Source organism: Rhinatrema bivittatum, chromosome 14 (assembly GCF_901001135.1).
Source record: "Rhinatrema bivittatum chromosome 14, aRhiBiv1.1, whole genome shotgun sequence".
Taxonomy (NCBI): Eukaryota; Metazoa; Chordata; class Amphibia; order Gymnophiona; family Rhinatrematidae; genus Rhinatrema; species Rhinatrema bivittatum.
The window spans coordinates 51,074,751-51,088,643 of record NC_042628.1 but is presented as its reverse complement, the minus strand read 5'-3'; the positions used below and the strand labels follow the sequence as shown (position 1 = coordinate 51,088,643).

Here is a 13,893-nt window from a genome sequence, read left to right as displayed (position 1 = left end):
GAGAGGGACACCCCCCCCCCACACACACAGTGACATAAAGAGGGACACCCACACACACAGTGACATGGAGAGGAGAGGGAAACCCAAAGAGCGACAAGGAAAGGGAAGGGAAGGGAACCCCCCCCCCCCCCCACACACACACAAACAAACAGACACAGTGGTATGGAGATGGGAGGAACACAAGCAGTGACATGGAGAGGGGAGGAACACACACTCACGGTGACATAGGGAGTGGATACAGACACACACACAGTGACAGGGAGGGGGAAGGATTTCATAGCTGGGTTTAAAAAGGGGTTGTTCAAGTTCCTGGAAGAAAAATCCATAAACCAATATTAGCCATGTAGCTGGGAAAGTCACTGCTTATCCTGGTTGTGAACAAGCAGAACTGGGCCCATTCTTTGAGTTCCTACCGGGTACTTGTGACCTGGATCGGCCACTATTGGAAACAAGATACTGGGTTTGATGGACCTTTGGCCTGACCCAGTATGGCATTTCTTATATACGTATCTCCCTCTCCCTCTGTGCGAGTGTGTGCGCCTATCCCTCCCCCTGTCACTATATGTATATAGGATGCACACACTGAAACCCACACAAGTACACCAAGTGGGAGTGACATGGAGAACAAAGGAGGGCAACACACATACAATCACAGTGACATCATGGGGGAGGGAGAATGGAGAGGAAAGCACACAGTGAAACCATGACACACAAGTTGGAGAGAGAACGAGACACATAGTTCCTGTCCCCATAATGTTTACTTTTGCAGCTCCCTGTTCTTGGAGCAAGCCCCTCCGTGGTCTTACCTGGAAACCTAGGCACCTCCCATAGAAGCAGCCCTTGTGCATGGTAGCGTACTGCTGCAAGAACTCCTCAGACAGCCCGCTGTCCTCCTCAAAGAAGAGGTTGCCATGCCGGTTGGCAGTGAGCAGGCGCTGGGCGAAGTAGACGAGGGCACGGAGCTGGGTTAGTGCCATGCAGTAAGCCTCCAGTTCAGCGCAGTTGTGGCTGGCACGGAAGAAGACACTGCGGCAGTTGGCAGCCACGTAGCGGGACTTGTGGATGATGTGCTGTAGGCAGGCGTTGACCACCTTCATCAGGCTGCGGTATCCGTTGGCAGGGTTGCCTACTTCAAAGTCAAAGATGTGGTAGATGCTGGCGAAGTTACTCATGGTGGGCTCCAGGCTGCGTGCATGCTCCTGGATCTTGGCAAAAGCCAGCACAAAACGCTTGGCCGTCTCGGAGGAGCTCTCGCGGAAGAAGATAATGTTCTCGTTTGCTGCCGCATGCAGTGCTTGGAACATGGGCCGCGCATCCATGGTCTCCGGGGTCAGGGGACCAGCAGCTGCAGGGCAGGAAAGAGAGAAGGCATCAATGACCAGGGACAATCACATAACACACAGTGATAATTACGTGTGCGCCCACACATCCACAACCAGAGCTTTCAGTCAGTGAGCACAATCCCACAGAAAGATTACATGGACATACGGACATACACACACACACACACACGTACACGTGCAACTCGACAACTCTCAGTCTGTGGACAAGAGGAGGCTTTCTGTAAGTGGATCGCAAGTGGCAGTACCCTTAGAAGAACTGGGGATAAGACTAGGACTGGCAATTTCTGTGCTTAAAGCAGCACAGAAGCCGTGACATCGGTGGAGAGTTCGATGCATGCAAATGTTACATATCCACAGCAAGCGACCGTCCAGGGTGTCAGAGATCGAAGGAACAGCTGGGAATCGGATACAGGGCAGACACTTGGTGAGAAGGATGGAAACAGCAAGACCACTAAAGGAGAAGGAGCAGGGTCAGACTCCTGCCACCTTGAGCTGTCAAAAAGCTACAAAGCAAAACTTTTACTGAAGAGAACTCCAAGACAGAGCCACTGTCCCAGCAAGCACAGGATTCTCTCAGAGATGCACCGAGAGGGAGAGAGACGCAGTATCACAGGGCTTCCCAAACTTGTTCTATTTACTCCACATCAGTGAATTTTTCAGTATATGGATAATTAATATTCATGAGACATTTGTATGTACTGGGGCTCCAGAGTATTTGTGGATTTCCTGAAAACCCGACTGGCTGTGGGGTCACTAGGACAGTTCTGGATAGCCTTGCACAATCAGAAAGAGAGACAACAAACGAGGAGAGAGAATATCAGAGAGAGAGAAGATGCATAACACATCTCACACAGTAACAAAGACAAGAGAAAGACATCAGAGAAGAGGAGAGAGACAAATTACCAGATAGCAACAGAGTCAGAAAGCGAAGAGAGACAGAAAGAAATAGCAGCGTGAAGATCCACACCCTATTAAAAGGAGATGGGTCTGACTGCCTTCATACTCACTCCTCAGGCTCCTCACATTCTCACCTCTCCTCAGTCACATAGTCCTCGGGTCTTCCGCAGACGGGACTGAGAGCTGTCACTGAGACAGCTCCCAAACAAGTGCTTCATCACTTATTAACTGGATGGAGCTATAAAGAGGATGATGAGACCCCGCCCACTGGTGAGACAGCCAAACCCCACCCACTGTCATGCCAGCCAAGTCCCTCCCACTACAGAGCCAGATACAAATTGAAATCCCTCATTCTGAGTTCTTTCTACATCTGTCCTTGTAACTAGGGAATCTTAGTTTTAGCAGTCATTGATTTGACATTACTTTGGGGTAATTGATTTATCTCAAACTTCTTTCCTCAGTTGTGAGCTAATTGTGTTATTTTATTTCTTCTCTGGAGAATCTCCCTAGTGATGTTTTTGTAATTTCTTTTCTTTTTCTTGTATCGGTTGTAATTGATGTTTAATTTGAAAATCAATAAAGAGATTGAATAATAATAATAATAATAATAATAGAAATCCCTCCTCCTGCAGACAAACTCCTGCCACTAAAGAGAGACCGGTAAACCCCTCCCACTGGAGAGGGAGGCACAAAGATAAACTCTGGCATCTGTTTAGCGATATAGAAGAATTAATAATATTAAACTTTTTCCCACTGGAAAGACACAGAACTAATCTCCTCCTAATGAAGACAGCCACACAGATTGTGTCTGCGCTTCGGAGTCTACCAGGCAGATTCTTCTATGGGGAATGAGCAGAGGACGCCACTGGAGTTGCATAGTGAAATATGGTTTCCATCCCAAATGTAAATGGATAAACTATTATCTAATTAAAATATGGACCAGCCCTTATAACCATAGCCCCCTCCCCCATTTCTTGCAGCAGGTCGGGGGGGGGGGGTAAATTCTACAGCACAGTTTACAAAATCTGGAGGCTTCATTAGTAGACGTTTGCATACCATTTCCATTACAAGTTACTCTCTCCGCTGGTTGTGTGGGAAACAGAAACTACACTCTGCAGCGGTTATTTTTCGATCCCACCTCGGGATTGATGCCTTAAGTCTGCGTCTACCTTTAGCCATGTTGAGGGAAGGCAATTCATCGCATTAGCTTGCTCTTCACCCCCATAAATGATTTTGGAAAGGATCCTCCCCAGAAATAAAGTTGTTTCTCATCTTTCTTGTGCGTCCAAGTGTTTTATTTCTACCTTTCTTTGGGTTTCTTTCCTTGCCCCATGTCTGCTTTCATTCCTTTCTCTACACCCCAAAGGTGATTTTCCTCTTGCCTGTCTCCACCCCTCTATGCTTCCTAATCCTCACACACTGTCCTGCAGGTTTTCCAGCTCCAATCTTTGTTTCACCCTTTGATTTTCTCTCATGCAGCCTCACTTCCCTCCCCTGCCAACCTCTGCTCCCTCCTGCCCTCTCTCTCCTCATCCCACCATTCTCAGATTATTCCCCCATCCCAGGACCTGTCTCTCTCCCTCTCCTTTGTGCGTCCCCATCCTTGGTCCTCTGTCTTTCTCCTACCATTCTTATTCCTTTCTCTCACTCAGAAGAAGAGATCTTGAGTGCACTAAGATGCAACCCCATCCCGGCTCTCTCGTGGCCAGCCCCCTGATTTGCCAGTTTCCAGCAAGTCCACTAGAAATGGCAAATCCTGAGGGAAGGACCAAATATTGTGGTTCTTGCGGTGGCACGGAGGAAAACCAGGGGCTTTGCTTATAAGAGACTGCTGGAAATCCTACTCTCAAGATATTCAACATAGGACTATGAGGCGAGCAATACTGGGCTCAAAGGAAGTTCTGGTGTAGTAAGTTTGGTGGCCTCATCCAGGCAGAGGGGAATGTGGCATGTTGTCACCTGGTAAAAGGACCAGGACCTGGTTATGCATGGCCCTCCTGCACCCCTAAGAAAGCAGCTGGTTGTGGTGGACAAGGATCCTGGTTATGAGAAGTCTTCCTGCATCTCTTCCAAAGCAGCAGGCTAGGACAGAAAGCCTGGTACTGCCATCTCCATCCAGAGCTAGCACAGACCTCTCATTGTTGCCACAGCTTATGGGATTAGCCTTGCTGTGCCTGACTCAGGTGGCCCAGGCTGTCACCTGACTGCACAGCGACTGTGAAGCAAGGAAAGCAGAGTCACGCTCCTGGTTTCTTTGTGTCAAGTTGGGAAAAACAGCACCCAGAACCAATACTGCTAAAACAAAGCAACACAAGCTACCACGTGTGACAGCACAGAGCAACACATACCACGGAGTGCCACGTGTGACAACACAGAGGGACATGAATAGTCCATGGCATAGCAACAAACCCAGGTGCTAAAAGTGAACCATGAAAACTTCCATTCAGAAAACCAGTGCATGAGTCCCTGTAACTTCTGCCCCAGATCCGAGGCTCCCATTGCTGCTTTCCCTGGAAAAAGTGTGTTTACTAGAACCTGCTATGCCACATCCCCCAATGTACCCTCTGGACCGAGTTTGGGGGGGGGGGGTTGCATGCTACAAGCAGCTTTGTTTATTCCATCACATTCCTGCCTGCTCCCCAGGGACCCCTCTGCTCTTAGTAAACAGAGGCCGAGGGCTATACCAGGGCAGCAGCCTCTAAGCACAGAGACCTGGCCTAGCAGCAGCTGCGGTTCCTTCTCTGGTATCATGCACCAGGCAGTCACCTCCTGTACAGGGCTTGGTAAATTCAAGCTACGGCAGATGGGGGTGAGAGGGAGGGGTCCGTCATCTTTGGAATACAGCAGAGGTTCTGTTTGGGCCTCATTATTCAGACAGGGTGACACAGGGATGCAGATAAAACTGGGGCAATAAGGGTGGGTCCATTAGGAGAGCAAGTTTCAGGAAGCTGCTTGGCAACAGAGAGCCAGTACTTCTGTACCTGTGATCCATGTTGTGAGAACGTGCTTTTAGCAGATCCATCTGCGTACCTTCTCTCTGAATGCTGGCTGTTGGAAAGAGAATGCACATAGAACTGAAAATGCATTCATACGCAGGTACTTCTCCGACCCGTGACCCGGGGGAAACAGTTACTTTTCAACACGGCTCATGAAACCAGGTGACAATTATATCTGCACGGCGGGCAACTACTTGGGACCAATATACTGGTTGTAACTGGTGTAGGATTGGACAGTTATACTGAGGCCAATTTTCAAAGGGTTTAAGCTCCTAACTTTGGGGGTTGGGCTCCTAAATTAGCCCTTTTTGAAAATTTACTAGAGCCCAGTGTCTAAATCTAGGCCCTAAAAGGTGGGTGGCTAAGGGGGATACAGATAGAGTAGAAAAAGGTTAGGAACTTTAACATGGATTTTCAGCACTAGGCACCTAATACGGTCATTCCTTATTCTGTAATGGGCCATTAACACGTGTGGTACAGCCTTATCGCGATGCCATGCAAATTAGGGTAAGGGGAGGGGTGTGGGTGAGATTTGGGCAGGGTTATGGTCCGGCAGCGCTGCCGGCGATGTTTTCCATATTAATCACCAGCAGCACCACGGGAAACACCACCACCTTTTCCCGTGCTACTATGGGGGTGATAGTGTGCGGCAGGTCCGCACCACAGCGGGCAAAACCACACCGCTGCGATGAGGCCAGCTGCCCACTATCGCCCCCCTGCCCCTTTATTTTTGGGCGACTCATTCTATAAATATAGCAGAATGATGTATCTAGGGGCGAGAGATCTAAATCTAGGCAAATGAATAACAGGCCTATTCTACAATCCTAAATTTTGATGAATTTTCAGCTGAAAGGGGCCAATTCAGGAGTCAGGCTCCTAAATTGGCCATTTTGAAAATTTACTAGGACCGAGTGTCTAATTTTGGACTCCTACAGGTCCATATGCAAAAGCCAATTGGAGACAACTCAAAAAAGCAGGTCTAAAATTATCCAAGCTTTTGTGGCCGGATAAGCTGCCACTTAACTGATTACATTCAAAAGAATATAGGCAGTTAAATGACAATCCCATGTAAATAAAAAAAATCCCCAAAAACCTGATCAAGGGCCTACAGACTCCTTTCCTTCCTTCCACGCGAGCTCCAATGGCTCGGCCCCGCCCCCCTCCTCAGAGCAGCCATAGCTTAATTTAAAAAACCAAAAACAAAAAAAACCCCTTCCCCCATTCCCTTTTGTTTTAAATATATTTCTCTCTGGGGCCCTTTCCCTGCCCAGTCCTCCCTCTCTCCTACCGCCCCCCCCGGTACCTTAAATTGGAGTTTTCATCAGCCGGATCGCGGTAGCATCCTACCGCAATTCGGGCCCAGCGCTTCTGCCTCTGCCGTTGCTAGGCTGTTAGGATGGAAGTGTACGCAGCCTAGCAACGGCAGAAGCACCAGGCCAGGATCGTGGTGGGACACTGCCGCCACCCAGGCTGTGTTAAAACTCCTGTTTAAGGAACAGTGGGGGTGGGGAGGGGGTCCTGGAGTGAAACATTAATAAAAAAAAAGGTGGGAAATAGGAGCAGGGGTCCCCAGGGATAGAGACCAGCATCAACCTCTGACCCTATTATTTTTTTAAAATGAAGATGTGGTCACTTTGAGGAGGGGGCCCGGCTGAGCCTTTGAAGTTCACTTGGAAGGGAGGAGGAAGGTCTCATTAGGGCCTTTAGGCCTACAATAATTTTTTTTTTTTTTAATATTGGATCGTCACTTAACCGGCTATATCTATCTATATTTTTTAATGTAGCCAGTTATGTGCAAAGTTACCTGTTACCAAATAACTTTTCTAAATAAAGCTGTTACCAGAATTTTATATATAACCAACCATATTCAAAAGAATATCCGGTTATGTTTAAGAAGTTATCCAGCTACTGTTAGCCGGTTAAGTTTAATTGGGGACATTCAGCATGATGTTTACCCCACTGAATATCCAGCACAAATTATCCACTAAATATTCACCTCCTAATTTCATTAAACTCCTAAATTATTCCTGGGGGAATTCTGTGTTACTGCGGAGCACAAAATTTGTGCAGAATTTCAATTTTTAGTGCAGAATTTGAAAAGGAGCACAGCATGCCAATAACAGAGCCCATCCCGCTCAGGGCGAAGATGACTGAGGTCCAGTGGCTGCAAGCGGAGCCCATCCCTAAAGAGCTGCTTGTGCAGAGAGGCGAAGAACACATTTTGGGGGAGGGGGTTGGAGGGATGCGTGCAGGAAGATGACAGGCCTGGTGAGAGATGAGCAAGGGTGTGTGTGTATGTGTAAGTTTAAGAGTGAGCTTGTGTGACGGTGCATTGGGGGGGGGGGGGGGGGGGGGGGGGGGAGAGATAGCGCGCATGGGTGTGTATGAATGTGGAGAGATTGTGAGGAACTGTATAGATGAGTGAGAGATTGGGTGCTAGTATGTATATATGAGGGAGTGAGGGTGCATGTTTGTGATGGAGGAGCCTGTATCAGAGTGTGTGGGTGTATGTGCAAGGAGGAGAGGGAGACTGTGTGAGGGTGTGCACACGAAAGAGAAGGAGCCTGTGCGGGTGGATGTGCAAAAAGGGGAGCCTGTGTGGGTGGTTGTGCAAGAAAGAAAGGGACCCTGTGTGAGTGGATGTGTATGCAAGAGAGAGAGAGAGAGACCTTATGTGGGGGTGTGTGTGTGTGTGGGGGGGTGTGTGATGTATGAGAGAGGGAGGGATGGAGTCTGAGGGGCAGTATGAGAGAGGGGTCAAACTCTAGGAGTGGAGGGCTGGGGAGTAAAGATAGAGTGGAAGGGATTACGCCTGAAGGGGAAGGGGAGAGACAGTGGAAAGTGAAGGCATTTGGCTTAAGAGGGCAGAATGAAAGAGGTCTGGCCAGGGGAGTAGGAAGACAGTGAACTTCTAGGGGAATTCTGCTCAAAACTATGTATCTTTGAGTAATAACTTTTCTGTATTACATTTTAAATTACTCGAAGACTGACGTGTATTGTGTTATTTTGACCAATATAAAGTATGCAGAATTTTACATTTTTGTGTGCAGAATTTCCCCAGGAGTAGTGGTTGCGCTGGCCTAACGCTTCACGGGCACGCTGGTATCTGTCATTTCAAATGTCATTTCAAATGACATTTGAAATGACAGGTACCAGGAAGTGGACGGTTCTCTGACGCTCGGGATTGCCAGTCCTCTCTCCCCTCCTCCCGAAGCAAGCAACGAAAGCGGAAAAAAGCGAAAAAGTGAAAAAAAAAAAAGCGAAAAAAAAAAGTAGCAAGAGAGAGGGGAGGAGGACGGGCAATCCTACGCTCGGGATTGCCAGTCCTCTTCCCCTCCTCCCGAAGCAAGGCGCGAAAAGCAGCCTTGTGGGAGGAGGGGAGAGAGGACTGGCAGTGTAAAGCAACGAAGCGACGTACTTTTTTTTGCAGCCCCCCTCCGGAGACGGACATCGCCGAAGACGACCGCGGCTCCCCTGCCTCCAGCTGCCCGCGAAGATGGACGCATTGCACGGGCGAAAGCGGCCCCTGTGCGTGCAAATGGGCAGCTCAAGACGTGACGTTACATGCCGTGACGCCAAACGTCGTGACGTAAGAGTAGGTTAAAGGGGATAGTGTATCGCGGGTTGGACTAACGCGGCCGAAAAGTGGGTAGAAAGCGGGTTAGGAGCAGGGTAACCGCGGCCGCACTTTACTGTATTGACCTGCTGGATTGTAAGCTCTCTGGGGATAGGGAAATATCTACAGTACCTGAATGTAATCCACTTTGAAGCGCTGTGAAAAGTGGAATATAAATATAAATAAAAAATAAATAGATTTAGGGATTTAAAAAGTGAATGGCTACAAAAGAGGAAACAATGTTAAGAGCTTAGCACTGATTTTCAGAACTAGGAACTTAAATTAGGAGCTTAATCTAGGAAAATAAATAGCAGGCCTCAATTTAGGACCCTAAGTGTACGTGAATTTTCAGCTGAAAACTTTGTCTCCTAAATTTGTCTGAACAAGCTCACCTTTTTTTTTTTTTTTTAATTGCTCCTTAGGTTCTAAGTTCGGCTAAAAATACCTAATTTATAGGGGCATTTACCTTGCGGTAAAGATAACACACGGTATTTTGTCCCCAATAATACCAAAATGGTAATGAAATGCTTCACAAATGCATGCAAAGCAGCTTATTACTAGGCAATTTCAAAGCAACAGAATAACACAACGTGCCTGAAGAATCACAAGCCGCCTTATTTTTCCTGAACGTTAGCTACCACTCCTGCATTGCAGCTAACTTTCCCTGGGAGCATAGGGACGCTAACACGGATCCCGATGCTTCTGGGGCCGTGAATTAAAGGGGCTGATGGCCCAATTCAGAGAACAAAGTTAACCCCTGAAGTAACAGCACTAGGCCCGCCCCCAAACCCCCTCCCTGTTTCTAAATAAAGAAAAAAATCTCCCTCAGGAAGGTGGCCCCCCTCATCCCCCATCCTTACCCAATTTGCCCTGGTAGTCTCTAGTAGGGACCTGGAGCACCCTCGAGGCTCTGGATCCGGGGGGGGGGTTAATCCGGGCCCATCGGCTCCTTTAATTCATGGTGGCTCTACAGCCCAGAGCTGCCATCACACGGCCTGCGTGTGGAAAGTAACCCGCGGTGTTTTACCACCGGGAAAAATACCAGGCGATTTCCGAAGCTGTGGTACCAAACTCCATGGTGTTTTCCTATCTTAGTGAAAGTTTAGGAGCTCAGTTTTTTGGGGGTATCAGGCTCACTGTGTGTAACTGGTGTGGGAATGGGAGGCAATACTAGAAGTAGCAGGTGCCAGATGAGTGCAGTAGATGTAAACAGCGCAGCATGGATCTTTATACATTAGGTACCTGAATCAGGCAACTGTTCCCAGCACAGGGATTCTCTGGCAGGATCCAGATGCGCCGCCATCCACTCTTGCTATCCTCAGTCCCCAGCAGGGGGAGGGAGGGCTGCTTACATCAGAGCTGGAAGATCTGAGGCAGCTGCTCATGTCCTAAATGTCAAGAGCTCAACTCCCCCCCCCCCCCCAACCATCTATGGAATAAATAGAATCCAAATAAACAGCGTCAGAGTCCCGAGGATGCAGGCCTGCTGCCAAACCGCTTCTGTGACAAGGGCATAACATTCCAGCAGCTACAAACCAGCAGCGTTTTCGGTATCGTGCCAGCAGCCAGAAGATGCCTGGGCTTTCAGGTCCACGTCTCTTCCACCAGGTATAATCCAGATAGTCAGGGATCCATTCCAACAGCTGGCGCCAACCAGAGATCCATCTGAACAGCTGGAACTGTCCAGGGCTCGGAGTATCCAACCAAGGTTTCTGGCATTCACTTCCGAGCAGCTACTGGCCAGGGCTCTGGGCAGCCTTACTGTAAATTGCTTTGTGCCATTCACAGAGATCGCTACCAGCATGTAAGAGAAGCCAAACATGTACACAGGCACACACAGTTACCCAGAGAGGTACACATAGAGACAGAGCGAGAAGGGACACACAGACATAGACCAATGACAAGGCAAGGAAGGAAAAAGTAAAAAGAACCCAAGACGCTTGGAGACTGGACTTCAGGAATGACCAAGGGGATACGTCCTGGGCTCTGATCTCTCGCACTGAGACTGCACACTAGCTTTATGCTCTGTTCCCTTACCTCCCCTTTGCCCCCTACCCCCCCAGGAAGAGAAACATCAGTGGAGGGGAGCAAGGGGCTGGGAGAGAAGTGGAGTGATGGGATGGGGCAGCTCACGCCACTGGCACTGTGATATGGGGCTGGATGCTGAGTGGCTGACAGCTCCTGTCACAGTCCTGAGCACTCCCCTCACCTGTGGCCTTGACATCCATGGACACCACACGCAGCAGTGTGTATGAATTCCCTGCCCAAGGACAGTGCTGTGCCTGCTCTCAGGGGAGGGGAAAGCAGGGACACACAGACCTTCAGAGCTGCTGCTGTGCTGGGCTTGTGATTTTCCTGGAAATAAATTCTTGGCAGGAAACAGTCCAGGGCCAGCAGGAGGGGGAAAACAACACACACATAGTTACTGCATCCAACAGAGCTGGAGACACACAGGTACACATGCTACAGGGCCGGGAACACAGGCATACGCCTAGGTACTGCACTCTACAGAGCCTGGAGCACACAGGTACATACATGTAACGCATCCTACAGAAAAGCACAGACATAGTGTACTGCAAGGATGAGCAAGCCTTTGGAGCCATGGCCTCCCCTTCCATTCATGCAATTAGTTGGGGCCCCTGAGTTATTATATGCATGTATGTGTATATATGTGTGCACGTGTGTTTGTGTGTGTGTGTGTGTATAAATTGTAAAGTCGCAAAAAAGTGAAAACAAATTTTGTATTATTTTGTCAAGTAATTAACAGAAAACATATAGAAATTTAGGGAACGATTGACAGAACATTTCTGCTTTTCTGTACACCATCCAACTTAATATCATAGCAATATTAAGTTGGAGGCCCCAAAAATAAAAAAAAAATAAAAAAAAATCTGCCTGCAGCCCGCGGGTTGGAAAACGGATGCTCAATTTTGCCGGTGTCCATTTTCCGAACCCATGGCTATCACTGGGTTTGACAACTGACGTCGGTAAAATTAAGCGTTGGTTGTCAGACCCGCTGACAGCCGCCTCCTTATTAGCGCGGGCCCTAATTTAAATAAAGAATTGCGCGCCCAGGAGAGGTGCCTGGGTGCGTGTCGGGAGAGCGGGTGCTCGCCTCAGAGCGCTGGGTCTCCCATTGAGTTTACTGAATTGGGCTGAAAGAGAGGGCCATGGGGGCTGAAGAAGAGGTCTGGCAGTTCCTGAAGATGCCCTGTGTCTGCCTGTATGTGTGTGTGTGTGTGGGGGGGGAGGAGCCTGTGTGCGTGTGCCTATCTGTGGGAGCCTGAGAGACAGGGATGTGCAAACAGAGCATATTAGCTAAAATTACCCATCGTTGCTCAGGCTGTCTGGTTCACAACTGATATAAATTATCAAAAACAAAGAAAGAGAGAGAGAGCACGCCTGGGTATGGGGTTCCTGAGAGAGAGGACTTTGCAGACAGAGCATATTGTCTTTGTATAGTGCACCTTCTATTGTTCAGGATGCCTTGTTCCTGTGCCTTGCCTAAGCCTCCCAGTAGCCTACCCCGGTTTCTCTGCTGTCTGTCTTGCTCTTGTTTTGTCCAAGCCACTACGTGGCCTGTTTGACTCCTGCCTTATTATTTATTTGCTTAATTAATTCCAATATTTTACAAAAGTAAATCAGAGATGAACATAATAAAAATTGAAATTACAAATTAAAAATATCAAAGATAATTTAGAAAAATGGCAGTTAATGACATAACATATAAGCAAACATTAAAAATAGAAGCAATCATAAATATAATAAAACTAAGTGAATATAAAATAACATAAAAAAATACAATAAAACAGATCCTAATCAGAAAACTAAAAGATAAAACTTTTCATAAAAAATGAACTAACAGTTTTCATAAGCCTTAATAAAGAGAAAAGTCTTCAGGGCTTTCCTAAACTTGATGTAATCTTTCTCCAGTCAAATGGCCAATGATAGAGAATTCCATAGGCTAGGTACAAACTGCACTCCTGTTACAGTTTAGCTCGCGTTTTACCCTGTTCCTGCCTTGTCTCCCCGTGCTCCGGCTCTGCCCAACCTAGTCTCTCCTTACAGTCTTGCTTCCCTGTTCTGCTTTGCCTTGCCTCCCAGTCTGCCTTCCTCGGGCTGATATGTTGCTGACCCGGACTGACTTCTGCCCTTGCTTTGCTGTTCTCCTTCTGCCTTTACCTCTGCCTGGACTCCGACCCTGTTTGATCTCCACCTGTCCTGGCCACAGCCTGCCATGCACCCTGCCAGAACCTGCATGTTTAACCCAAGAGGGACGTGACTAGCCAGGCAGAAGACACTGCCCCGCTCTGTCGTAGAGCCCTGTACTGTTCCTGTTGGGGGAATACCTGCATCCAGTATGCCAGACATGTCACATTGTTTGCATAATCACCGTGGGATCAAGCAATTACATTTTTTTGAAATGAACATAACAGTCATCCAAGAGCTGGAGACGTACAAGAAAGCCCTAACTCATTGTGAACAAAGATGGATATTTAATCTTAACTCCTTAGAGCCTAACAGGTGAATTTTCTAAGAAGTTATGCATGTAACATCGTAACAATTTTCAAAGGCTACTTACACGGGTAAAACCTATGGACAATTCAACGGCACATATTGTAGCAATTTTCAAAAGCCCATTTACCTGGGTAAAGTGCATTTACACATGTAAAACCCAGTTTTAAGAGTGTAAATTCTTTTGAAAATCAGGCCCTAAGGGTCTGAATTCTTGCATAGAAAGTGGTTTGTTTTGGAAAATCATTTTTCTATTGGGCCATTTTTCATTGCCCAATCAAATGGTTAGACTTTGGTGAATTTCATTGGACCGACTCCTTTTAAAATGCACTGCACACTGCGTTTTTTGCCATTTTAACACAAAATCTGCTTGTAGGCTGGACGCTAGCATGAAATCTTTTGGTTTGATATAAGCACACACTCTTCATGTACTGTTATTTGGTGTGAGAAATTAACATGCTTTTTTTTCCTCCTAAGTATTTCTCTAAGGTTTTCTGGGGGGTTTTTTTATAGAGGAGATTGAAGC

At 47.6% G+C, this 13,893-nt stretch overlaps 1 protein-coding gene across 5 annotated transcripts in view; it reads right to left on the bottom strand.

Moving 5' to 3' along the window:
- Nucleotides 1-13,893, bottom strand: part of LIPE (lipase E, hormone sensitive type) — a 62,833-nt gene that overhangs the window by 32,981 nt on the left and 15,959 nt on the right. For 2 of the 5 annotated variants that reach the window (XM_029576784.1, XM_029576785.1), the window contains exon 2: nt 807-1,345. In XM_029576784.1, the coding sequence (XP_029432644.1) occupies nt 807-1,345 (539 nt within the window). Of the gene's footprint in view, nt 1-806; nt 1,346-2,350; nt 2,461-5,221; nt 5,289-13,893 lie in introns of those variants that run through there. The other 3 variants (XM_029576787.1, XM_029576788.1, XM_029576786.1) reach the window with 3 other exon arrangements.